Below are 25,258 nucleotides of genomic sequence, written 5' to 3'. Positions count from 1 at the left end.
CCAGAACCACAAAAATATAATTTTCAAATTTATGAATAGACATTCCAAGTTAAAAGCCTGTGATAATCATATAGTCACTGCCTGATTTATGAATGGAATATGCTCTTTCTACTCTATCAAGAAATAGATAAAGGAAGTGCTCTAATATATAAAAGGCATAAATACCTATAGGAGCTATTAAACATGACCACAACAAGTCCTACTGACATTTGAAATATCTCATGTTGTAATATTATCAAATAAGAAAGCACAGTTTGAACATGCTCATTGTTATGGGATGGGTTCACTGAGTGCATGACACTATTTGATTGAAGACAATGGCAACTGAAGAATAATTGTAATGATCCTTTTGTCCTGTACACAGCATCAACCCCAACAGCTACCAATTTGTGATGGCTTTGGTTTTTGCCATTGAGGAGATAAACAGGAACCCCCTACTGTTACCCAATATGACTCTGGGTAATGGTATTTACACTGCTGGGCCAAGTCAACAGGCAACAATGTTGAGAATCCTCACTTGGCTCACAGGACAGAATAAAGAGATCACGAACTACACCTGTGGAAGAGAGAAAAAATCTGTGGCTGTAATCACAGGAACAACATGGGAAGTTTCTGCCCTGGTAGGCATGTTTCTGGGTCTTTATAAATATCCACAGGTAAGATTTTATGGAAGGGAAGAAAAGATTTCTTTGATTCCCTAGTTTGGGTATCAGAAAAGCATGGAGGAAGAACATGTCACTTGTGTATGATTCAAAAATGTACTCTTGGGCTGGATAATGGCCCAAGAGTCAAGAACACCTTATGCGTAATAAGAAGGTCAGCAGTTTGGAGGCCAGCATTACGTGTACTTCACAATAACAGAACAGAATCACCATGACTACTGTGATTTCCTGTCTTCTACCCAGACCAAAAAGTCATAAATGCCAGGGATGTAGAGATATCCTACCTCAAGGAAAATATGTGGAAGTAAAGGATCTATGATGTCCTCTTCTAGTCTTCACATGCACACATATTTATATGCATTGTACATGCATCAGCACACATGCTTTTTTGGACACAGACAAACACGCTCAACTGACTAACCAACCAACCAACTAATCTTTTTAAATAGATACTCTCTAAGGCTACCTAGTCTGAGATATATTGGTACATACACATTTCTTCTGTTTGAAATATGTATAAAAGTCATGGGAAACCTACAAGTGTTTATGATAGAAGTGAATGTATCAATTAATTTCTGAGAATGTAATCAAAATGTTGGATCTGAATTTAAACAAATATTACACATTCTAAATTTTAAGCTTTTTGTTCATACTCATTAAGTCAATGATTTCTGGAAACTCCTCCTTCATGTCATTTTCTGTTCTTTTCCTTTAGCTGTCATTTGGAACTTTTGAACCAAATATGAATGACCCTGTGATGTTTCCTTCTTTATATCAGATGGCTTCCAAGGACTCTTCTCTGGCCTTAGGCATGGTCACGTTGATTGTCCATTTCCAGTGGAATTGGGTGGGGCTGGTCATCTCAGATGATGAGAAAGGTGTTAACTTTATCTCATACTTGATACCAGAGATGGAAAGAAACACAATCTGTGTAGCCTTCTTGAAAATTATCCCAGTAAACACAATGTTGATTGTGATAAACAATGATATCTACAGTGAACAAATTGTGAGTAACTCAGCAAAAGTTATTATCATTTTTGGTAATACTGACACTTCTTTAGGTGTGTTCTTTAGAAGATGGAAGTTTATCCTTCCATGGAGAATCTGGGTTACCACTTCACAATGGGAAGTCAGTTCTGCTAAAAGACATTTTATTCTTGACTCATTCCATGGGACCCTCATCTTTTCACAACACCATGGTGAGATTTCTGCTTTTAAAGACTTTGTAAAGACAGTGACCCCTTCCAAATATGCAGAAGACATTTTCCTTGCAAGATTGTGGGAGATTTATTTTAATTGCTCAACATCTATGGTTTCCTGTAAACCATTAAAAAATTGTTCCTCTAGAGATACCTTGGATTTGCTACCCTGGTACCACTTTGAGACAGCCATGAGTGATGGAAGTTACCATATATACAATTCTGTGTATGCTGTGGCTCACACTCTCCACAAGATGCTTATGCAAAAAGTAGACATGCAAGGAATAAAAAATGAACAAAGAATGAAACTTCCTCCCTGGAAGGTAATAGAATTTTCTTTGGATCCTTTAGTGACTCTCCAAGGTAACTTTTGAAAATGGCTGCATGGGTGATCTAAACAAGTACTTTGGGATTTTTTCATAGAGGAATTTTCTAAATAGACCCTAAGGAAAACATAGACCTGGCTTGAAGTCATACTCAAGATACCAATGCAATGCAGGTAAACACTTAAGAACGAAGGTATAGGCTTATGTTTAAAAGGCCATCAGTAACTATTTTAAGGTTGTCAACTATAAAACCATAATTTCTACCCATGAAGTTTTAAAATATGAACAAGTAGTACTATGACATGGTAAGATCCCGAAGGCTGTACAGTGCCATCCAATAAAATAAACTTAAACATCTCATCAACTACAGACACAGTCTAAGATTTGTTTCTTTTTGCTGTGATAAAATATAAATATGTGGACAAAATACACAAGTCAGAAAGGGATTATTTGATGCACAATAGCAGGTTACAGTCCACCAGCAGTAGGAAATTAAGATGGCAGGATTTTGAGGCAGTTTGCCATGTCAACATGCAGGGAACAATGAGTGTGCTATTGTTTAACTGGCTCATGCCAATATATTAAGTCCAGTCCCTGCTGAAATTCAGGTTGGGTCTTATGTCTCAGTCACTCCAAGTTATGAATTTTCTCATAAAGTTGCTCATAGTCCAATTTTATCCGGACAATTCTCTGAGACCCCTTAACACATGTCATTCTAGAATGTGTCATGCTCAAAATTAAGACTAACCTTCACAATGTTTGGTGATCAGTACTAAAAACATTAGATTGAATAAAAAATAACTGAAATTCATTGAATATTCTGTTCACATACTATTTGGCAGTTATGATGTTAAATCAATATAAGCATACTTCCCCCCATTTTACCTCTAATATTTTATTTGGGGGTTGGGATTAATGACAATCTTAGGGTGGGATTATTCATTGTTTTACCTTAACAAAAAGCAAGTCTATCATAAATCATGCATCTGTCTTAGCTGAACCACATCCTGAAAAACATTCAATTCATTAATCCCAGTGGAGACCCAATAACATTGAATCCTTCTGAAAAACTGCATGAAGCTTATGACATTCTCAACTTCTGGAATTTCCCACAAGGTCTTGGATATAAAGTGAAAATAGGAACATTTTCTCCATATTTTCCACCTGGTCGACAATTGTCATTGTCTGAGGACAGGATACAGTGGAGCACAGGAGAGAAACATGTGAGTAGAATCTAATACTTCTCTTTACAGGACATAAAAATGTAAAATAATCCTTGGTGTGATTCATGCCTCCTCCTAAATTCTTATATGTCCTTTTTTCCTAATTTGCCCAGACACCCATCTCTGTATGCAGTGAAAGTTGTGGCCCTGGATTCAGAAAGACTGTTCAAGAAGGCAAGGCTGTGTGCTGTGTTGATAGCAGCCTTTGCCCAGAAAATGAAATTTCTAATGAAACAGGCAAGTATCTACATCTCACATAAGGTACCCATGTCTGTTTTTCACCCATCTAAAGAAGTAGAAATAATTCTCAAGAGAATTGCACAGGCTATATTCTTCAGGCTTTCTTTCATAATTAATAGTTATAATCAACAACATAACTCCATGTGATAGCCCATATTTATGGCTTTAAATGATTACAATCCATATTATATCCAGGTAATACATTTTTATAATGTAAAAGGAGTGTAAGACTCATTTCTTCTAGAGAATTTTAGATCCAGAACCTACACACACGTATCTATGTTCTGTATCTTATGAGATGTATTAACATCACATTGAAACCATTGATCATGGTTAGGTTTTCAGTGTCCAGAACTATTTTTGAAATAGATCAGATATTGATAGAAGAGGTAGATTTGTCTTAAGAAATTTAGGCACTGGAGAGATGGCTTAGTAAATAAGAGAACTGGTTATCCTTTTCCAGGAGCTGGTTTTGGCCACAGCACTATGATGGTCTGTAACACTAGGTCAAGAGGATGTAACACCCCACTTGCTAATGTGTAAAATGTATGTACATGTGGCGAGGTCCTATATGCAGGCAAAAATGCTCAACGTGGTTGTACAAGTTTGCACTTACACCAGCAATGGAGGAGTGTTCCCTTTCTCCACATCCTCACTAGCATGTGCTGTCACTAGAGTTTATCTTTCAAGATTTGTATAGAATTGTGTAGTATTTTTGATATGGGTTGCATTGAGTATGTAGATGGCTTTTAGTAAGATGGCCAATTTTACTGTTGATCCTCCTGATCCATGAGCATAGAAGATCTTTCCATTTTATACTATCTTCTTCATTTCTTCAGAGACATGAAGATTTTTGATACAGGTTTTTCACTGGCTTGCTTAATTACATCAAGATACTATATATATATATATATATATATAATTTGTGGCCATTCTGAAGGGTGTACTTTCTCTAATTTCTTTCTCAGCTCATTTGTCATTTGTATACAAGAGGACGACTGATTTTTTGGGTTGATATTTTGTCCAGCGACTTTTCTGAAGGTGTTTATCAACTTTGGGAGTACTGTGGTTTAATTTGGGGGTCACTTATGTACACTATTATATAATATGTAAATAGAAGTAATTTGACTTTCTCCTTTCCAATGTGGATCCCCTTGGTTTCCTTTTGTTGTCTTATTGTTCTAGCTAGAATTTCAAGTACTGTATTGAAGAGATATGGAGAGAATAGGCAGCCTTTTCCAGTCCCTGATTCTTGTGGGAAATCTTTGTGTTAATCTCCATTTAATTTCATGTTCTCTATTGGCTTTCTGTATATTGCTTTTATAATGTTTAGGCAAGTGCCTTCTGTCCCTGATTTTGCCAAGACTTTAAACATGAAAGGGAGTTGGAGGTTTTCAGCATCTAAGGATGTTGATTTTCTCTTTCTTCCATAGATTCTTTGAATTGTTTTCTTTGTTTATAATTTCTTTATTTCAGCCCCAAGTTTGATTATTTCCTCCCATCTACTCCTCCTTAGGGCATTTGACTCTTTTATCTAGGCTTCTCAATGTGTACTAAAGTTGTTTGTGTAAGATATGTCCAATCTCTTTTTGAAGGCTTTTAGTGGTATGAACTTTCCTCTTACCACTGATTTCATTGTGTCCCATAAGTTTGGGGAGATTGTTCCTTCATTTTCATGGAATTCAAGGAAGACCCAAATTTCTCTCTTCATTTCTACCATAATCAAGTTGTCACTGAGTAGAGATTTGTTCAGTTTCCATGTGTGTGTAGGTCTTTTGTTCTTTCTGTTGTTGTTGAGGTCCAGCTTTAATCCATGTTGTTTGATAAAACAGAAGGTATAATCTCAATCTTCTTGGATATGTGGAGGCTTTCTTTGTGACCTAGTTTATGATCAATTTTGGAGAAGGTTCCATGAGGTGCCAAGAAGGTATATATTTTTGTTGTGGTTTAGGTGAAAAGTTCTGTAGATATCTGGTTAGCCCATTTGATTCATGATATCTGTTACTGTCATTATTTCTCAATTTAGCTTTTGTTTCATTGACCTACCCTTTGGTGAGAGGGGGTGGTGACATCTCCCACTATTAATGTGTGTCGATCAATCTATGGTTCAATCTTTATTGATGTTTCTTTCACAACTATAAGTACTTTTGTATTTGCAGTGTTGATGTTTAAAATTGTGATGTCATCTTGGTAGAGTTTCTTTTATGAGTATGAAGCATTTTTCCTCATCTCTTTTGATTAATTTTGACTGAAATTCTATTTTATTATATATTAGAATGGCTACTTCAGCTTGCTTCTTGTGTCCATTTTTGGAAGAATTTCTTCTAGCCCTTTACTCCCAGGTAATGTCTATCTTTGAGGTTGAGGTGCATTTCTTTTATGCAAAAGAATTGTAGGTGCTGTTTATGCATCCATTCTATTAGTCTGTGTCTCTTTTTTGAAAAATTGAGACCCCTGATATTGAGAGAAATTAATGTCCAGTGTCTGTTAAGTTCTTTTATTTGATGTTGCTTAAGATAATGTGTTTGCGTGGTTGTCTAATTTTTGTTTAGCTAAAGTTTAGTTATCTGTTTCCTGTGTTTTCCATGCCAGGCCATTGAGTGCAACTTGTAGTCTAGTGGCTATAGGTTGAGAACCTTTACCTGTGGGGATAAGGGAACCCTTCTGTGGACCACCCAGGTGACTGGAGGTCAGATTCACCTATGTTCCACTCTCTGGTGTCTTATTTCATCAGGCATGTTTTGTAACCCACAGTGCAGTCTGAGACACACTGAGTAGGTACTGTAAACAAGCAGGTATGTGGACAGACAATGGAAACCACACTTCTACCTGAGTGGACCCAGGAAATTTCTGTGGATTAGCTGGGTGATTGAGGTCAGTTGCACTCTGTGCTGTCTTCTATCAGGAGAAACACTCAGACCCTAGTGTTCTGATGCCTACATATCAGTCTAGGACACTGATCACTGTTTGCTGTGCCCTGCTGTATGGGTAGACTCTGGAGACAGCATGCATACTGTCAGGAACTTGGGCATTTTTCTGTGGGTTAGCCATAAGACTTGAGTCCAGACCAACCTGTGATCCACACCATGTAGTCTGCTCTCACCTGGGAAACATCAGCACTGGTGTTTAATAGCTCTTTGGTCCTTCAGTTGCTGTGCAGTCACTGCTGTCATTTATTCATGATAAAATTTCTGGAGGCTTTTGACATATAGATGAAGTAAATCAATGCATTAATGGCAAAATACAAGCCCACATCTAACATTACACTCATAATTATTATATATAAGCCATATCAACTTAAGAGCAAGAAAAATGTATTCACTGTTATTTATATTTTTATTCCATAGTATTTGCAGTCTTAGGTAAGGAAGTAAGGGAATGAAATAAATAATGGGGATATGGAATGGAAAGAGGAAGTCAAAGTATTTTTACTTACATATGACAGGGTTCTGTGCATAAAAGACCCTAAGTTTCCCACAAGAAAACTCTTTTAGCTGATAACCAGATTCAGCATGTAGTAGAATACAATTTTAACCCCAAAAAAACCAGTCTTTTTATATACCACTAACAAACAAATGAAACAAATCTGGACAACAATGCCATTACCCTAAAAAAAACTTACAGTAAATCAAGTCATGGAGTAGAAACATTAATACACTAAAAACTTTTAGAACCTGAAGAAATAATGTAAGAAACATACTTGAAGATATAAAGAACTACTCCATTCATTGTGAAAATGGCTATTATATTGGGTAAGGTTATATTGCTATAAAAACGTTAAAATAGTAACTAAAAGGAGAAATGGTTTGTTTTAGGTTTCAGCTCTGAGCATAACCTCCTCCATTGCCTAGGGAAGTAAGGGCAGAAATGGAATTCAGAAAACTAAGGACAGGAACTTATGAAGAAGCCATAGAACAATGTTGATAACAAAATTGTTCCACATATCTTTATGAGAATTATTTCTTGAACCAGTCTAGAACTTCCTAGGGGTGACACCACTAACAGTGACCTGCCGTATCTCATGTCAATCACTAATCAAGAATAAGCATCACAGTCTTGTCCACAGGGCAACGTTATGGAGTTTTTTCCCTTTAATTAAGATGTTTCTAGATTTGCGTCAAGTTGAGAAAAACCAATCCAAAATAGCTATCTCATCAAAGGCAATACAACCCAAAGAATTTATATCTTATTACAAGTACACATTCTCACCTTTGTTAATTGCTATTTTGCTCCCAAGAATCAGGCAAATAAAATAACCTGCATGTCCTTCAACTGTTAAATGCATAATGAAATTGCATACATGTGCACAATAGAGAATAATTCAACTGTAGAAATGAAATTATGAAGTTTCCACGTAAATGGATGGAAATGAACATAAAGGTTGAGTGAAGTACTACAGATCCAAAAATAAAAATGACACAGCTTCTCACTCTCATATTTTGAGATCTTTGAAACTAGTTGTGTTTTTTGATTTGTAATAGCCATAGAACTGAGGAAACTAGGGAGAGCCCATGAGGAGGTAGATTTCAAGAAATAAAGTTAAGACTACTATGGCATATATTAATATGCTATGAATACAAATACTCATCTATTAAGCTGAGAAAGAAAATAATGGAAAAAGAAGGAATGGGTGAGTGGAGTAGAATTGATGAGAAGGGTAGTAAGGATTATGAGGTGAGATAAATTATACTAAAACCTTTCACAAAGTCATGAGGAAACATACACCTGTAAAAGCTTCATACAGCATGTGTTACAGACCTAGGGAGATTTTCTGTTAAGTCACCTTGTACAGAGAGACATTGCCTATCTGATTCACTACAGGATACAAAATAAAAAGCCAAGCTCCTGTTATGTGATATCTTGTGTCACTGTGTTGCTAAGTGAAGTCATATAGAAACCCATCAACATTACATGTAATTTCCCTTGTTGTTTGTCATTCTTCCAAACTTGATGGTACCATCCTATTGCTGTTGTAGACACCATATGACTCATGAGAAATGGAGAAATTAGGGCTGGGGAGATTGCTCAGCAAGTAAGAGCACTGGCTGCTCTTTCAGAGCTACTGAGTTCAATTCTCAGCAGCCACATGTGGCTCAAAACTATATGAACTAGGATCCGATGCCCTCCTCTGGTGTGCAGGAAGACAGTGTATCATATACATAAGATGAATAAATATTTTTAAATAAAAAGGCATGGAGAAAGTAAGCAGCAATAGGCCTGGAATCTTTCTACTAATGACTAGCACACACAGGGATAAGAGGATTCTATGCACAATTCTGGAGATATAACTTATCAAAAATCATACTATGGGGTACCAGTTTCTTGTTTGATGAAGACTCCAACATGCAAAGAAACTCATTAAGACACAAGATGTTTTAAAAGTGGTAAAAACATTTAATCCCACATTCAATTTCCTTAACCTCAGTGTGAAAAGTACTCAAAGGCACCAGGAAGTTCATAAAACTGATGAGATATGCTATAACCCTCCCTATTAAATATACATAAGCAGGAAGGAACACAGAGAAAAATTAAATCAACTGAGGCTCCCTAGAAGAAGAAAATATAAGCCAAGATCCCTAAGACATTAACAAACCTGTGATGGTGCCTGAGACACTATGTAACCTGAGAGTCTTCCTGTACATTGTGGTATGAGCTCTAGCTTTCTAGGTTTTGTAAGTCATCATCCTGTTAGGGTAGGTTGTAATAATGGAGGTCTTTGAGTGAACTCTTAGTCATTTTTCAAGTTCTGCTTTTGCAAGACAACTTATAAAATATAGAATTTAATTTGAAGGCTCATGGTTTCAGAGGGTGGAAGAGACCATCACCATCATGATGGGAAGTAACGCATTACATTTCCTGGCACAGTATTCTAGCCAGGGTAGAGAAATTACATTTTGTCCCCATAAAGTATAGTCAGGAAAGAAATAGAAAGAGAACAATAGAAGGGGGATAAAAACAGAATAAAGACAGAGACAGAGCCTCAGAAACAGAAACAGAGACAGTTACACAGAGACAGGGAGAGAGACAGAGACAGAGAGACAGAGGCAGAAACAGAGAGACACAGAGAGAGAGACACAGAGAGAGAGATCATCTTTTGAAAAGTCGAAGACCACCCTAGTGATGCATCTCCTGCACCACTGTGCGATCCCCTGAACCCAAATATTTTCACCAGATGAACACTAATTTTTCAGATATATGAGCATACTGAGGCCATTCTCATTCAAACTACCATAATTCATTTCTTCTCTGAGTTATAACTCCTATAAATGACCTGAGTAAAACTCATTGGTTCATCAACATTGATTTTAGTGTTATCTTTATCTTGGTCTGCTATAGGTTCCTAATTTGGGGCAAGTAGCCTAATCAAGTGTCCCAGAATAGTTTCACATTCCCTTACCTATCTTTGAAACCACTGAGATGAATGACTGGCCTGGGAATATATTCGCACTGCTATTTAATAGTTATTGGAGTAGCTAACCAGCATCTGATTACATTTATATCCCACACCAAATGGGGAATTTTTATCTGGTATCATTATCATAGCAAAAATGCCTATCTGGCTAGGCCCTAGGAGAAAATGTAAATATATATTTTTTTCTCAATGGACATAGTAATAAGTTACTTTCATAAGTTGTTATCTTTATCCTCATATATTAGTGTAGTTTTCAACCCTCAATGGAAGTGCTTGTTTTTCAGAAAATGGAAGTTAATAAAAAGACCTAAAATAGGTCAGTGCACAGAGAAGAAGAATCTGTCAAGATATACGAAACACACTCCCCTAACATCATATCTTAGAGATCATCACAGAAGAGTGAGCAAGTTGATTGTAAGGTACAGAAGTAGGGGAAGGTTGCAGCAAAAATTATTTTCCACTTGTTACTGTAGTGCTGCACAAATGGACTCAAAACAATTCTGATTGCAGGCACAAGACCTGGAGAAAGAAACAGCAAGCAAACTACCTTCATAGATGGGGTATTGAATCATGAATTCCCATGTCTACAGGAGGAGTAAATGTTGTTGAAGTTAGAGTCAGTTTGGGGGAGGGTGTCATGTGGCTTCTGAGAGGCTATCAATGTTACAGTTGTTTCAACATCCAAGTACATTCAGGCAGCATTAAGTACCCTCAATGTAGACACAGGTGGTTGGGGAAAAGTTTTAGGGAATATATGTAAGGAATTGCATGGGAAGAAATAGGGAATAGTGTTGATGAAAACACATTGTGTTTCTGAAATTAAATAAGAATAAATAAACTGAATTATCTTTGGAATACAGAGATAACTTTCTTGAGAAAATGTGTTATTGTGTAAGTTTGCAATCTGGTTTAGGTTACTCATCTCTCATATTAAAAGCCAGCAATTCTTGAATAGTCATTTAACGAATATATTGAAAGGCACACACCTATATGAAATGCCTATGCCTGACCTCTCCCTTAAGAGATCAGCATTCTTCACCGAGAAGAAGGTGAGAAGATTGTGAGATGGTGGATAACTTCAAGGAAACAACACTATTTTTTCCTTTGAAATAAATTAGGGCTGATACACATGTCACTATAATACCCAGCCAGGAAAAGTGTCAGCATGGATGTGGAAAAGAAAGAGGATACATACATCTACCATTATTTAAGAAGCTGTTAATATTTTCAAGCTACTGGGAAGAACTGAATCACTTTTCTTCAATGGTGTGACTCGTAGTATATACACCACACTCAACAGAAGGCTCCATACTCATGAGTAGTTGACATGAACCGAATTCTCAAAACTTTAATAAAACACTTTGGAATATAAGACAATCACAGAAACAGTATTCCCTATTACACTTTTAAGAAATTGTTTATGAGCCAAGTGAGTTGGTACATGTCTTTTTTCTCCAGCACTTTGGAGGCAGAGGCAAGCAGATTGCTGTGAATTCAAGGCCAGCCTGCTCTACAAAGTGGAGTCCAAGATAGCTAGGGCTACCCACAGAAACCCTGTCTCAAAAAACCCAAGAAAGAAAGAAAGAAAGAAAGAAAGAAAGAAAGAAAGAAAGAAAGAAAGAGTAAAGAAAAGGAAAAAAAGAAATAGTTTATGTTATGAGTCTGGCTATATTTACTAAGAAATTATCTAGAGCCTTAGTGTTATTTGGCTAATGAAATCTGCCTTTGCTCTTTTTCCAAGGTTACTGCTAACATAATTTTTCAAGGTGATACATTTGGTAAGAGGAGATCCTAATTGAGGAATGGCCTCCTTCAGATCGCTTATATATGTTTGTGAAGCATTTTATGAATTTCTAATTGATGTAGGCACTCTTCCCACTATGGGCTGTACCACATATATCACACTGTACCATTCTCATTCTAGGCCTCCTCTATCATTAGTTATTTATTGTTTATATATATGTATATACATTCTTATTTTTGAGTATAACTTGGTTAGTCAAAAAATGTCAATTGTTTGTATGTTTTCAGGGGTATCCATTTGGCACTGGACAAATAATTTATTTGCTGTTCTCAGTGGAAGACCACATATGTATTTGTAATGAACTTTTTATTATCTGGTATGATGGTGGTCAGTCCAAGAGCAAATGACAACCAGATAAATATCCAAATATCATAATATAAGAACTATGATTATCCCTTCTCAGAATAACTTAGTTTGTATTCAGTTGAAAAACAATATTATCAAAGAGATAATGTTGTAAAAGCATAAACTTGCATGCTAGTTAAATGTTAGTGCATTTAAACTCATTGGTTGGAGTGATATGTTCTTTACCATATTTTGAGGGCTTGAGCTTATCTCTTGTGCCAAGTGAAAAAAAAACACTGTCCAACAGATACAGAATCTCCTGTTTTCAGAAACCATGAAGATTTAATATTTTAGACAAAAGAGTATCAAATATTTCCACTTGTGAAATCTCCATCCTAAATTACCATAGCATACCAAACACACAATATGAGTCAATATGTGATATTAATTTGGAGATAAGTAAAGTCATGTCTTGAATGCACATGGAAAATGGAAAAACATTCTATTTATTTGATACTAAAGACTAAGTAATAATAACTGGGCAAAAATCTTCAACCCAGTAGCTTATTGCTCACTACATTCAACGTTAAGAAAAAAACCAAGCTTGCCAATGGGCTACTTTCAATGGTGTGGTATGTAACAAGTGATAGAAAACCACTGATTTTGTGCTGATACCTCATTGCATTTACTGCCAGATATGGATCAATGTTTGAAGTGTCCAGATGATCAGTATGCCAACCCAGAGAGAACCTACTGCATCCAAAAAGCTGTGACTTTTCTGGCTTATGACAATCCCTTGGGATTGACACTGGCAACCATGGCCCTGTGTTTTTCTTCACTCAGCACACTTGTCCTTGTAGTTTTTGTGAAGCACCAAATGACTCTTTTTGTGAAGGCTAATAACAGTACTCTCAGCTATATCCTGCTCATCTCCCTCACCTTCTGCTTTCTTTGCTCCTTGCTCTTCATTGGCAAACCAAACACAGCAACCTGTATCCTGCAACAGACCATATTTGGAGTTGTTTTCACAGTGGCAGTATCTACTGTACTTGCCAAAACCATTACAGTGGTAATGGCTTTCAAGGCCACAGTTCCTGGAAGAAGGATGAGGTGGCTGCTTATATCAGGAGGACTCAAATTTATCATTCCCTTCTGTACACTTATACAAGTTATCATCTCTGGAATCTGGCTGGGAACATCTCCTCCCTTTGTTGAAACAGATGCACACACTGAACATGGTAAGCTCATCATTGTGTGCAATAATGGTTCAGTCACAGCTTTCTACTGTGTCTTAGGTTTCCTGGGGGCTCTGTCCATAGGGAGCTTCATTGTAGCATTTTTGGCCAGGAACCTGCCTGACACCTTCAATGAAGCCAAATTTCTGACATTCTCAGAATCTCAGAATCTCAAAATCTCAGATAATTTTATTACAAAGGGCTTTTTTATTTTGTCAAAAGCCTCTTCTACATCTAATTAGATGAACATGTGTTTTTGTCTTTCATTCTGTTTAATAGTGGATTACATTTACTGATTTGCATACATTCAAGCATCTCTGAATCTCTTTGATGATGAATTCTTGATCATGGTGGATGATCTTTCTGATGTGTCCTTGATTACATTTTTAAGCATTTTAGTGAAAAATTTGCATCATTGATCATAAAGGAAATTGGTTTCTAATTCTCTTTCTTTGTTGGGTTTGTAAGTGGTTTAGGTATCAGGGTCACTGTGGGATCATAAAAGGAATTGGCCAATGTTACTTTTGTTTCTTTTTGTGGAATAATTTGACAAGTTTAATAGTGAAGTCTTTGAAATTTTGGAAGAAATATGTGATGAATCTATCTGGCAATGGACTATTTTTAAGTCACATCAATTTACTGTTTCTATTGTACTTCAGATTTTGGCATATTTTTAAATATTTTCATTTAGTTCTATAATGTTTATTATTTACTATTCATTTTCTGGTTTTTCTGTGTTCAGGTGACACATTCAGTAATATCTACTAGGTCCACTTGATTTTTTATGTCAATTATCTCCAACATTTCTCTGTATAGTTTTTGCCTAGATGATATATCTATAGGTCAGAGTAAGTAAGGTATTAAGACTTCCCAAATCACACACTATCAGTGTGTGGATATCAGTATGCACTTTTTGCTGCAGTAATATTTCAATTATTAACTTAAGTGTCTTTGTGTTTGGTGTCTAAATATTTAGAGTTGTAATATCTCTTGGTGGACTTTTCTTCTGGTTAGTTTTGCTTTGAACTCTATTTTCCCAGATATAAAAACTGCTGTACCATCTTTTAATATCTTTTTTTATACTTTTACCCTGAAATTATGTATATGCTTGACTTTAAGGTATGTATCTTTGATGTAGGAGATGGAATGGATGCAGTTTTTGAATCACATTCTGTGCCTTTTATTAGGTAGCTCAGCCCACTTATATTAAAGGTTATGGGTTAACAATGTTTGTTGATTCTTTTCTTATGATTGTGTAGATTTTTGTTCCCTCTTGATTTGTTGGTCTATAACTATTTATGCCCTGTTTTCTTGAAAGAATTTAACATCTTCAGGATGATGTTTCTGTCCAGCTATATCTGTAGGTCTGGATTTAAAGATAGAATCTTCTTAATATGTTTTTTCCATGGAATTTTTTATACCTTTCTGATAGAAAATTTTCTGGTGTACAGTCTGGGCTGGCATCTGTCTGTAGTCTAGCAGAGTATGTAGAACATCTATTGAGGCCTTTCTGTGTTTAAAGTCTTCATTGAGTTGTCAGGTGTTCTAACTGATACTGCCTTTACATGTTATTTGTAGTTTTTAATATTCTTACTCTTTTCTGTAGGTTTACCATTTTCATCATTGTGTATTATAAATAATTTCTTTGCTGGTCTGGTCTATTTGGTGTTGTATGTTTCTTGTACCTTGACAGTTACCTCTTTCCATAGGTTAGGGGAATATTCTTTTATGATTTTGTTAAAAATATTTTATGTGATTTAACTTCAATTCTTCTTTTTTTCTAGTGCTTATAGATTTTTTCATAGTGTTCCAGATTTCCAGGAGGTTTTATGCTTCCTGTGAGTGTGAGTGTGTAAGAAAGAGAATGAGGTAAAGGAAAAGAGAGAGAGAGTGTGTGTGTACATTTGGTTGGTTGGTTGGTTTGGGTTTTTTGTTTTATTCTAAAATATAATATTTTATTTGACTACCCACTTAGTCTATCCTAACTTCAACGCCTGAAGGTGTTTCTACTATCTTTTGTAATTTGTTGGTGAGGCTTACCTTAGAAGTTTTGTTTGAATTTCTATTTTTTTTCTTTTACTTGACCCCAGTTATGATTTTGCTTAGTGATTTTATTTTCCCATTTACATTTTGACTGTTTTCTTTATTTCATTATCTGTTCCCACTTTCACATACTTCATTAATGAAATTATTCATATCCACTTTGAGGTCCTGCAGTGAATTTAAAATTGCTAATTTGATGTCCTTTCCTTGTGCTTCAGCTATACTAAATTTCTCAATGTCTCCTTTAGTGCTCTGCTGGATGCATATTGTGCTCAAGAGTTAATGAATATTGTTTTTGTTATTATGTCTAGGCGTCTACATTAAGATGATGGTAATTCTAGGTGTGGGTGTTTTGTCTTGTCTTTACTGGGTAGATGTTATGGTATTTCATTTCTGTTGTGCTTTCTGGAGTTTAGGGATATATGGTGGCTTTTTTGCCTGGTAAGGAGAGCTTAAGAGTTCTTGTGTGGTGTTTCCACTGGAGGTCCTATGTAGAATGTGTTCCTTTGTATTGTGGCCTGACACAGAGAAGTAGAGATGTGAAAGAAGAGGGGCATGAAAGGGTCTACATGAATGGGGAAAGGTGTTCTTCCATGAGGCTTGGCAGATTCCTCAGGGAGTGGAGTTACTAAGGGAGGGCAGGTCCAGAAAAAAGTGTTCACTAAAAGGAAGGTGATGACAGGAGATTTACAAATGGAGAGTGGAAAATAGAGTGAACATAACCTTACTGATTCTGAGACCAGTGTGTCCAGCAGGTTCCAAGATACAGGGATGAAGTTTACTGGCAGGTGACAGAAAGAAATTTGTTGAATTAGGAAGACTGGTCCAATTAGAATATGTTCAGGGTCTCCAAGGAAAGGAGAAAAATACAAAGGCCCTGAAAGAGTTCTCCTACAGGGCTGAGGATGAAAGCAGCATTATCATTAATGCTACCTATCTGTGTTCTGCTTTGTTGGGCAGATGGTTTGCATTGTTGTAAACACTGGGAAGATTAAGACACAGAATAAATGAATAGAAAATATGATATTAATAGATTTTGTATGGTGTTGACACAATATTATTGTGTACAGTTACCTGTGTTTATTCAAATGCTGATTTCTCTACTCTACCATCTGTGTTCTGTTTTATTGGACAGATAGTGTGCTTTGTTGCAAACACTAAAAAGATTAAAACACAGAACAAACACATAGAAAATATAGTATGAGATTAATATACTTTGTGTCATGTTAACAATTTTTTGTGTGGACAATTTACCCTTGTTCATTCATATGCTGATTTCTCTACCCCATTATCAATGCAGATATTGCATTAGGACATTTATTCTAATGATCTCCTGTCTCAAGATAGGTAAATACATCACCAATTTTTCTTTGTACTACCATTAAAAGCCAATTAGCCAATGGTAAGCAATAACAGAGAATGGGGTGGGATATCCTGGTCCAGTGAGGGGAGGAAAAAGAGCAAGAAGGAAAGGAAGGACCCAACAGAGAGGACCAGGAAAAACAAAGAGAAATGAGCTGGACCTAAGAGATGAGTAAAAAGAAAGTATAATGAGGGAAATCTGAATGGAAGGAAGCTATTCTAGCTTGGAGGTTTAGGATTGCTCACTACTGTGCTCTAAGCTAATTAAATATACCCTAGCCTTTTTGTGTGCTGATCTGGGCATATAGCTGTTTAAGGAGTAACCATTGCTTTATTAAAATAATAAATCAACATTAAATATTAAATAATCTTTCAACTGTGTAGCAGTTCCAAAACTTGGTTTGGTGAATGTAAAGTGAATTTATAGATGACTAGAAAAATATCCCATAGCTTTTATGAACAATGTAGCTTCATTCAACTATAAAAGAATAAAGTTTTGTGTTTGCCAAAAAAATAAGTGTACCTGGAGATTACCATATTAAGTTAAAGAAGCTAATAAAGAGTCATATCACATACCTTATCTAATCTTTGGAATTTTAGTTCTCTATAGAGTCATAAAAGTGTTTAATTACATACACAGTCTGGAATCAAAAGAAGACATTGGGAAACAAAATCAATATTGAGATAGGATAAGAGAATTTGATTTCATGGAAGAGATGATAGAGGAATTATTTATACATTTATACATGCTATATTTAAAATAAAATATATTTATCAAAATTGTTATTATGTACAACACATATATCCAATAAAATGTTTTTTTTTAAATATGTTATGTTGTCTTAAGGAAAATGGCAGAATTTGGGGTTGATACATGACACCAAGACAGGAAAGACTTGAAACAAAAATTAAAAGGCATCTTCTAGTGGTGTACAATGAATATAAATGTAGAAAATGTAGGTGATTGAAAAAGAAACATGCCACACTTAAGCAATTAATTCTAAGTTTGTAGCCATGTTTTGGACATGGTGAGGCATTAGAATGTGGGTCTTGGCTGCTGGGGGCTCATCAATGGTCGTAGTATTTGAGGATTTACAGTTTTTTCCAAATTTCCAATAATTATCTGTTTCTTGCATTTGGAGAAAATATGATCATCCTGCAATGTGCTCCTCTTGCCATACCTCCTCTGATGTACTCTATGCTTTACCCACTGTGAAGTAAACTATGCCTCTGGAATCATAAATGAAAATAGTCACTTTTCTTCTTTAAGTTGCTTAGATTATGGCATTTATCACAGCAAAAGAAAAAATATACAGAAAATGATTCTAGAAAACTGGGATTTTTGATGCAAAGAAACTGACCTTTCTGGGTTTTTTTTATTAGTAAAATGAACAGACCTGACTGTTTGGATTTGAAAAGCTACTGAAGACAGAATTTAACTGTTACTGTAGCAGCCTTGGATATGGTAGTACTGAAAGTAATGAGGAAAATAAAGTGTTGTCTCAGTAGTGATTAAAATAAAAAGAAGTATTCTATTAGCACCTAGACTAGAGGCTGAATATGATATTTTGGCCAATTCTCCCCCGACTTCAAAATTTACCTCCTCCTGAATCTAAAAGTGGAAGACTAATTACTTTGGTAAAGTAAGTTTCTTATTTTATTTTTTTCTCCTTTATTAATTTATTCTTGTTACATCTCAATGGTTATCCCATCCCTTGTATCCTCCCATTCTTCCCTCCTTCCCATTTTCCCCTTATTCCCCTCCCCTATGACTGTTCCTGAGGGGGATTACCTCCTCCTGTATATGTTCATAGGGTATCAAGTCTCTTCTTGGTAACCTGCTGTCCTTCCACTGAGTGGCTAAGATCAAAAATTCAAGAGACACCACATGCTGGCGAGGATGTGGGGAGAGAGGAACACTCCTTCATTGCTGGTGGGAATGCAAACTAGTACAACCACTTTGGAAATCTATCTGGTGCTATCTCAGAAAAATGGGAATAGGGCTTCCTCAAGACCCAGCTATTCCACTCCTTGGAATATACCCAGAAGATGCTCCAGCACACAACAAGAACATTTGCTCAACCATGTTCATAGCAGCCTTATTCATAATAGTCAGAACATGGAAACAGCCCAAGTGTCCCTCAATAGAAGAATGGATAAAGAAACTGTGGTACATATACACAATGGAATACTATTCAGCTATTAAAAACAAGGAATTCCCAAAATTTGTGGATGAATGGATTGAGCTAGAAATGATCATAATGAGTGAGTTAACCCAGAAGCAGAAAGACTCAAATGGTATATACTCACTTATATCTGCATATTAGCCCAAGGGGCATGTCCCACGAAAGCCTTCACTTACCAGGAAACTGAGACAGAGGGGAGGACATTCTATTGGGACTCTAGATGAGAGAATCATGGGAGAATGGCAAAGTAGAAGGATCCAGAGGGTTCTAGAAGCCTACAGGTAAAGTAAGTTTTAAGACGGTAAAACATTGAGACTGAAATATATTCCTCATTACTCATATGCAGCTCTACACCAAAGGAGCAAGTGGGGAAAAAAGATGTACATACTGTAGCTTGGAGAGGAAAAGAGCAATGGAAATACAGTTGTTGCCACAAGGCTCATGCTGAAAAAGGTCTGTAGTTAATAAAGAGATCATCAAAATCAGGGAAAGCCATCTTCTCTGTAACTGAACAATAGGTATGCCCACTGTGTGCAAGATACCACTACCCTTTACTTAACAGTCTGTGAAACCAGAAACCCTAAAGTGTTCTATGTTCTTAGAAACCATCCCAAAACTACTGCATAGGTGGTCCAAGTGGGACAGGGTCTACACAAATTGGGAGGCCCATGTTCGCAGTGCTTCTGAAATGGTATTCAATTTGGAGGCATAAAAATGTTAAGACTGATAGGACTATGGATTCCTCTCCTGCAGTTTAAGAGATCTAGTGAGACCATGAAATATGTCATATGGTTGGGGGTTCTTTGAAAAGTTATCAGACCATTTCTAGAAGCGATGAAAGTGATGTCTAGGTTGTAGTGGAAACCCAAGTACTTTTTATAATTAATTAATTAATTAGTTAATTAATACACTTTACATCCCACTCATAGGCCCATATCTCCTTTCTTCTCAGTCCCACCCTTCTTCCCATGCCCATCCCCATCTCCCCCTTACTAAAGAAAGAGGAGTCCCCATACCCACCTGCCACATCCCATCAAGTCACATGAGGACCAAGTTTGTTCTCTTCCCACGTGACCTGACAAGGAACTATCATCAGGGGAAAGTGAGCAAAATGCAGGCAACAGAGTCCATGTCAGAGACAGTCCTTGATCTCTTTCTTTAAAGATACAAAATCCACAAGATACCTGGGTAAAAACCTCACAGAGAGTGGAAATACCTCAAGGGAAAGAAAATACTACAGGATACAAAGGTGGAGTGATCAAGCAATTTAGTTCCTTTGATATTAAGGCCATAGAGTCCAGATATGGTGCTAAAGGATTTGGTGTTTGTGTTGGCAGGTCTTAGCATAGTCTTTTCTCACTTTTATCTCATTTCTGCCTTTTGGAAGACACTATATATTTTGTGTCATTTTTTTGGTAAGAGGGTTTAGTTCCCATTTTCTCTTAAAATCTGCTAAAAATAAGATGTTACTTTGAAATTCATAAGAGACTTTGAACTTTTAACAATGCTGAGGTTGTTAAGGCCAGGGCAAATTTCAAGTTGGACTAACTTCATTTTGCATTATAATGTATCCATGAACATTTGACAGATAAGAGCTGAGAGCAGTTTAAATGAAAAATTTTCTCTCATAGCCTCATGTATTTTAATATTTGTTCCTTGGTTGGTTAGTAATATTGAAACTGGAAGAAACACAATACTGTGGATGACCTCAGAGGGATTATAGCCTCACTTTAGGTTTGTCTATTTTTCTATTTCACATGTACAATTGAAATATGATCTATCAACTTCTTGTATGTGTTATCATACCTTCTCTGTTGTTAGAGGTATCTAGCCCTGTGAAGCCAAATTCCCAAATAAATCCTGTTTTCCATAGTATGATTTGGCAATTGTGTGCACCACATCAAAAGAAAATTAATAAGTTTCCACAGTTCTTGTACATCAGAAACACACAAATTAAAACTAAAGATTTCCTCTTATCATACACACAATGGCCACTATTAAGAAAATTAAGATTTTTCTTCAAAACCATGAGCATGCAAAGGTCTTCCATCTCTTTGTGTCTTTGTCAGTTTCTACTTTTGTAGTTTCCTGAAATATTTTATTATATAAGTTGCGTCTTTAGTGAGATTTTCCTTGTGTTTGTTTGTGTGTGTGTGTGTGTGTGTGTGTGTATTCACATATATTTGTGAATTTAATATTATATTTTATTTTTAAGTATACCATTGACATATAAGAACATCTGCAGATTTTCATGTGCTGAGATCTTCTGTCACTTTTATTATATTTTATGCGTAGAATCATTACATGTCCAAATAAAGAAATTTAATTCAGTCTTGAAGTTTATAAAATGAAACTGGACTTAGAATTATCATGTGAGGCATCTCCATCACCACTGAGCATTTTTCCCTATACAGAAAAAGTGATAAAAGTGATATTTGTAGACAATAGAACAATATTCAGCAACAACATAAAACAAAAACATGAAAATTGTAGGCAAATGGAAGAAACTTGATAAAATACAGTGATGAGGTTACTCAGAGTTAGAAAGATAAGCTATCACATTTTTCTCTCCAATAAGTGGAACTGAGCTTTGAACATTTTTAATATATTTAACTTGGAAAGTAGGTAGGGTGAGTTGTGTCAAAAAGAGAAGGCAGATTTTAATATATTGGTTAAAATAAAGTCAAGTAGCAAATAAGTTATAATATGGAGGGCATTGGGAGATGTAAAAACAAGGAGACAAGAAAAAGATTAGTGGCATTGAAGGGTATATGAAAAGTACACACACGCACACACACACACACACACATGTGCCTATGATATTACAACACAGCTAAGACTAAATGAAGGAAGAATGTTAGCATGCATTCTATCATGAGGGAAGGAAACAAAGGCATTGTAAGCCTTAGGGTGAATCTGACGTCATAAAGCAGAAAGAGACTACTGATGGCTGTTATCATATTCTACCCTTCAGATTATTAGTACATGTGATTGCGTTGCTCACATCCTGACAGGGTCTAATCACCCTTTTCAAATGTGAATGGATACATCACACACACACACACACGCACACACACATGCACACACGCACACGCACGCGCACACACACACACATGCACACGCACACACACACACATGCACACGCACACACACATGCACACACACACACGCACACGCACGCACACACACATATATGTGGCTTTACGAAGTCCATTATGTTGGAAATCATAATAAACAGCCATGAGTCCAGCTCATGCTGATACCACATTCAAGCACATCATCATTCAGTCATAACACGCTACTCCAGGATACTGAAGTTGAATTTTATATTATAATGCAAAATGCGCTCACCACGTCCCTTAATATTCTCAGAACTCTACAAAATCTACAGTCAAATTTCTTTTAGAATCAAAATGTCCTCTTATCCATGACACCACAGAATATTTAAAACTAAACCGTATTTCCAGTATAGAACGGCTGTCGAATACATACTTCTGCCTGTGGATGTATGTATCTCACCATAGACTATCCAGCTGCCACAGATGTCATTCATAAAGCCCTAGTGTTCTCTGTGATTCCATGCTCTGTTTCCTGTGAGCAAATATGTGGCAAAAGTAGATTCAAGAAAATCATTTGGTATTGAATAACCAATTGATGTGCTCTTTCCTGAAAGAGAATATTTCTCTCATTCTTAGAATTCCTCAGTTGCCCGCAGTTACTTATACAGGGTAGAGGCCTCCTTAACTTTATGCCACCCATTTGGGATGTTTACTGCTCCTGTTCTTGCTCATCTTTTGTTTAGGTGGTTGTATTGGCAAAGCATCGATGGTTTAATTCTGCCTTTATTAGAGTATATATATTCTTACCAAAATATCCTAATCCGATTGAGCTATCCATGTGGGAACTTGACCCTTCGACATTTAGAGTGAAAAATCTGATGCTGCCTTGCCAGGCCACAGGGAGAGAGATTGTGCTCAGTATTGATTTGACATTATGATCTTGGGTGGGTTGGTGGGGGGAGGGTTTCCATTTTATGAAAAAATAGGGAAGGTGGACTGAGGAAATAGGAGGGAGGGTGGGAACAGGAAGAGAAGAGGGATGGAATGATGAGGAGGTAAAGTAAACAAACATATTAATAAATTAAAAAATTCCAATCCTCTAGTTCTGTCAATATTTCCATTTCCACTTCCGCAACATTTCTTGAGCCTTAAGTGCAGGAACAGTTTGTAGATGTATCTGTTGAGACTGGGCTCCAAATCTGAATTATGATTGGTTGTGGTTTTCTGTAATGGTAACATACATACAAAGAATATTGTAGACAGTGAGCAAGTTGTATTCATGTATATAAGAATATATATTTATATAAATATATACAATATGTATATATTATATGTATGTACAGGATTAATGTATATATCTTATGTCTATACATAATACATATGTATATAGGTATATACATACATTTATTTACTACATCAAATAATGAAAAATTAAGGTCAATGATTTAAAATATGAGGATTTGATGTACATCATGATTATAATAAAATCCCAAAAATTAAAATAAATAATTTAAAAAGTAGTTTTATATTGGATCATGATAAACTGAACATTTCATTACAGTAGTGAAATCATGGCCGCAAAGGTACAAAGTAGGTGATCACATTGCTTTTAAGTGACAAAACAGATTTCCTGAATTTGGTGCTTTGGTTATTTTATTTTTATATTCATCTCTGGAATTTTGCCCATGGGATCTATCTCACAAATACAAGATGAACCTTTTTCATTTTAGCTAAAGCTGTTTTCAATAACATTGTAAACACACCAGAGTGGTGTTTTTATATTTATACTGCATTCACATCAAATTAACAATCTGGAATTGCTGACACCTATGATTATATTCATAAGAATTGAATGGAAAACAAACATAACTTTTCCTCAGTTTCTGATGTTACAAACAAGCAAAAGTAACTATCTTGAATATTGTGAGATTTGATGATGTGGCCAAATATAAGTAACCATGACCTAAATGCACAAGTTATGTCAAATATCGTGTTCCAATCTGAAGATGCTTTCATGTAATTCTTATAGTAAGAGAGCATTAATCCAAAATTCAAGACATTCTCAGAATAAATTCCTGTAAACTTCATGTGGTCAAATTACAGCTAACCTGGTATTTCTAGTCTATGATTATGTGGGACAGTATCTTATGCTATCTTGACCATTGGTTTGATGAAAGGTAAGATCATTTTGTACATTGTAAATGTATTTTTCTGGAAGTCACCTAAAGAGATAAATTATAGCTGGCTGACAAGAAGAATAAGTTATCTCACAATAATTTCATCCTGGTCACAACATTTCAATCTTACAAAACCAAATATTTAATTATTCTGGATAGTGGGATATGTTATGTTGTGTAACAATTTCATCTAAGAACTTTTTGACACATTTGAAACCCAAAAATGTAACAAGAGTCATGTTCATAGCTGCCTTATTCATAATAGCCAGTACTTGGAAACAACCTACGTGTCCCTCAATAGAAGAATGGATAAAGAAACTGTGGTACATTTACACTATGGAATACTACTCAGCTATTAAAAACAAGGAATTTCCAAAATTTGTGGACAAATGGATTGAACTAGAAATTGTCATAATGAGTGAGTTCACACAGAAGCAAAAAGAGCTAAATGGTATATACTCACTTATATCGAGACACTAGTCCAAGGTGTATGTCCCCATGAAAAACTGTACCTACCAGAATAGTGGGTAAGAGGGGAGGACATCCTATTGAAACTTTAGGTGGGAGAAGCCTGGGAGAAAGAGGAAATGGAAGGATCCAGTGGGTCCTGGAAAACTATAGGCGAGTCTGGGCCCTGGGGTCCTCTGCAAACTGTGGCGACAGCCAAGGAAAAAATAGGCAGTAAAAACCTTGAACCCCTACCCGGACTAGCCGATGGACATTCTCCACTGTTGAGTGGAGAAGGAGATCTAACTTTCACACAAACTCTGGTGCCCCATATTTGAACATGTCCCTTGGACGGAGATGCCTGGTGGCACTCAGAGGAAAGATAATAGGTCACCAAGGAGAGACTTGATACCATATGAGCATATTCAGGGGGAGGAGGTCCCCCTCAGACACAGACTTAGGGGAGGGGAGGGGAGTAGTAGGGGGGAAGTGGGAGGAAGGGAGGAATGGGAGGATACATGGGATGGGCTAACAACTGAGATGTAATATGTATAAATTAATAAAAATGTATTAAAAAAAAGAGTTATTCTCAAAACAG

At 36.1% G+C, this 25,258-nt stretch overlaps 1 protein-coding gene across 1 annotated transcript in view; it reads left to right on the top strand.

The window, feature by feature from the left end:
• LOC311605912 (vomeronasal type-2 receptor 116-like) overlaps nucleotides 1-13,628 on the top strand; it is a gene marked incomplete at both ends in the record, with an annotated part of 46,042 nt that extends 32,414 nt beyond the window's left edge. The window contains 5 exons of the mRNA XM_084796749.1: nucleotides 365-656; nucleotides 1,378-1,668; nucleotides 3,183-3,410; nucleotides 3,524-3,647; nucleotides 12,847-13,628. Coding sequence (XP_084652875.1) covers nucleotides 365-656; nucleotides 1,378-1,668; nucleotides 3,183-3,410; nucleotides 3,524-3,647; nucleotides 12,847-13,628 — 1,717 coding nt within the window. The remainder of the gene's footprint in view (nucleotides 1-364; nucleotides 657-1,377; nucleotides 1,669-3,182; nucleotides 3,411-3,523; nucleotides 3,648-12,846) is intronic.
• Between the last annotated feature and the right edge of the window lie 11,630 nt (nucleotides 13,629-25,258).

This window comes from Acomys minous (assembly GCF_964271855.1).
Source record: "Acomys minous genome assembly, chromosome: 9".
In the NCBI taxonomy this organism is placed as follows: domain Eukaryota; kingdom Metazoa; phylum Chordata; class Mammalia; order Rodentia; family Muridae; genus Acomys; species Acomys minous.
Note: the sequence above shows the minus strand (reverse complement) of the source record. Positions and strands in the feature narration are given on the sequence as shown.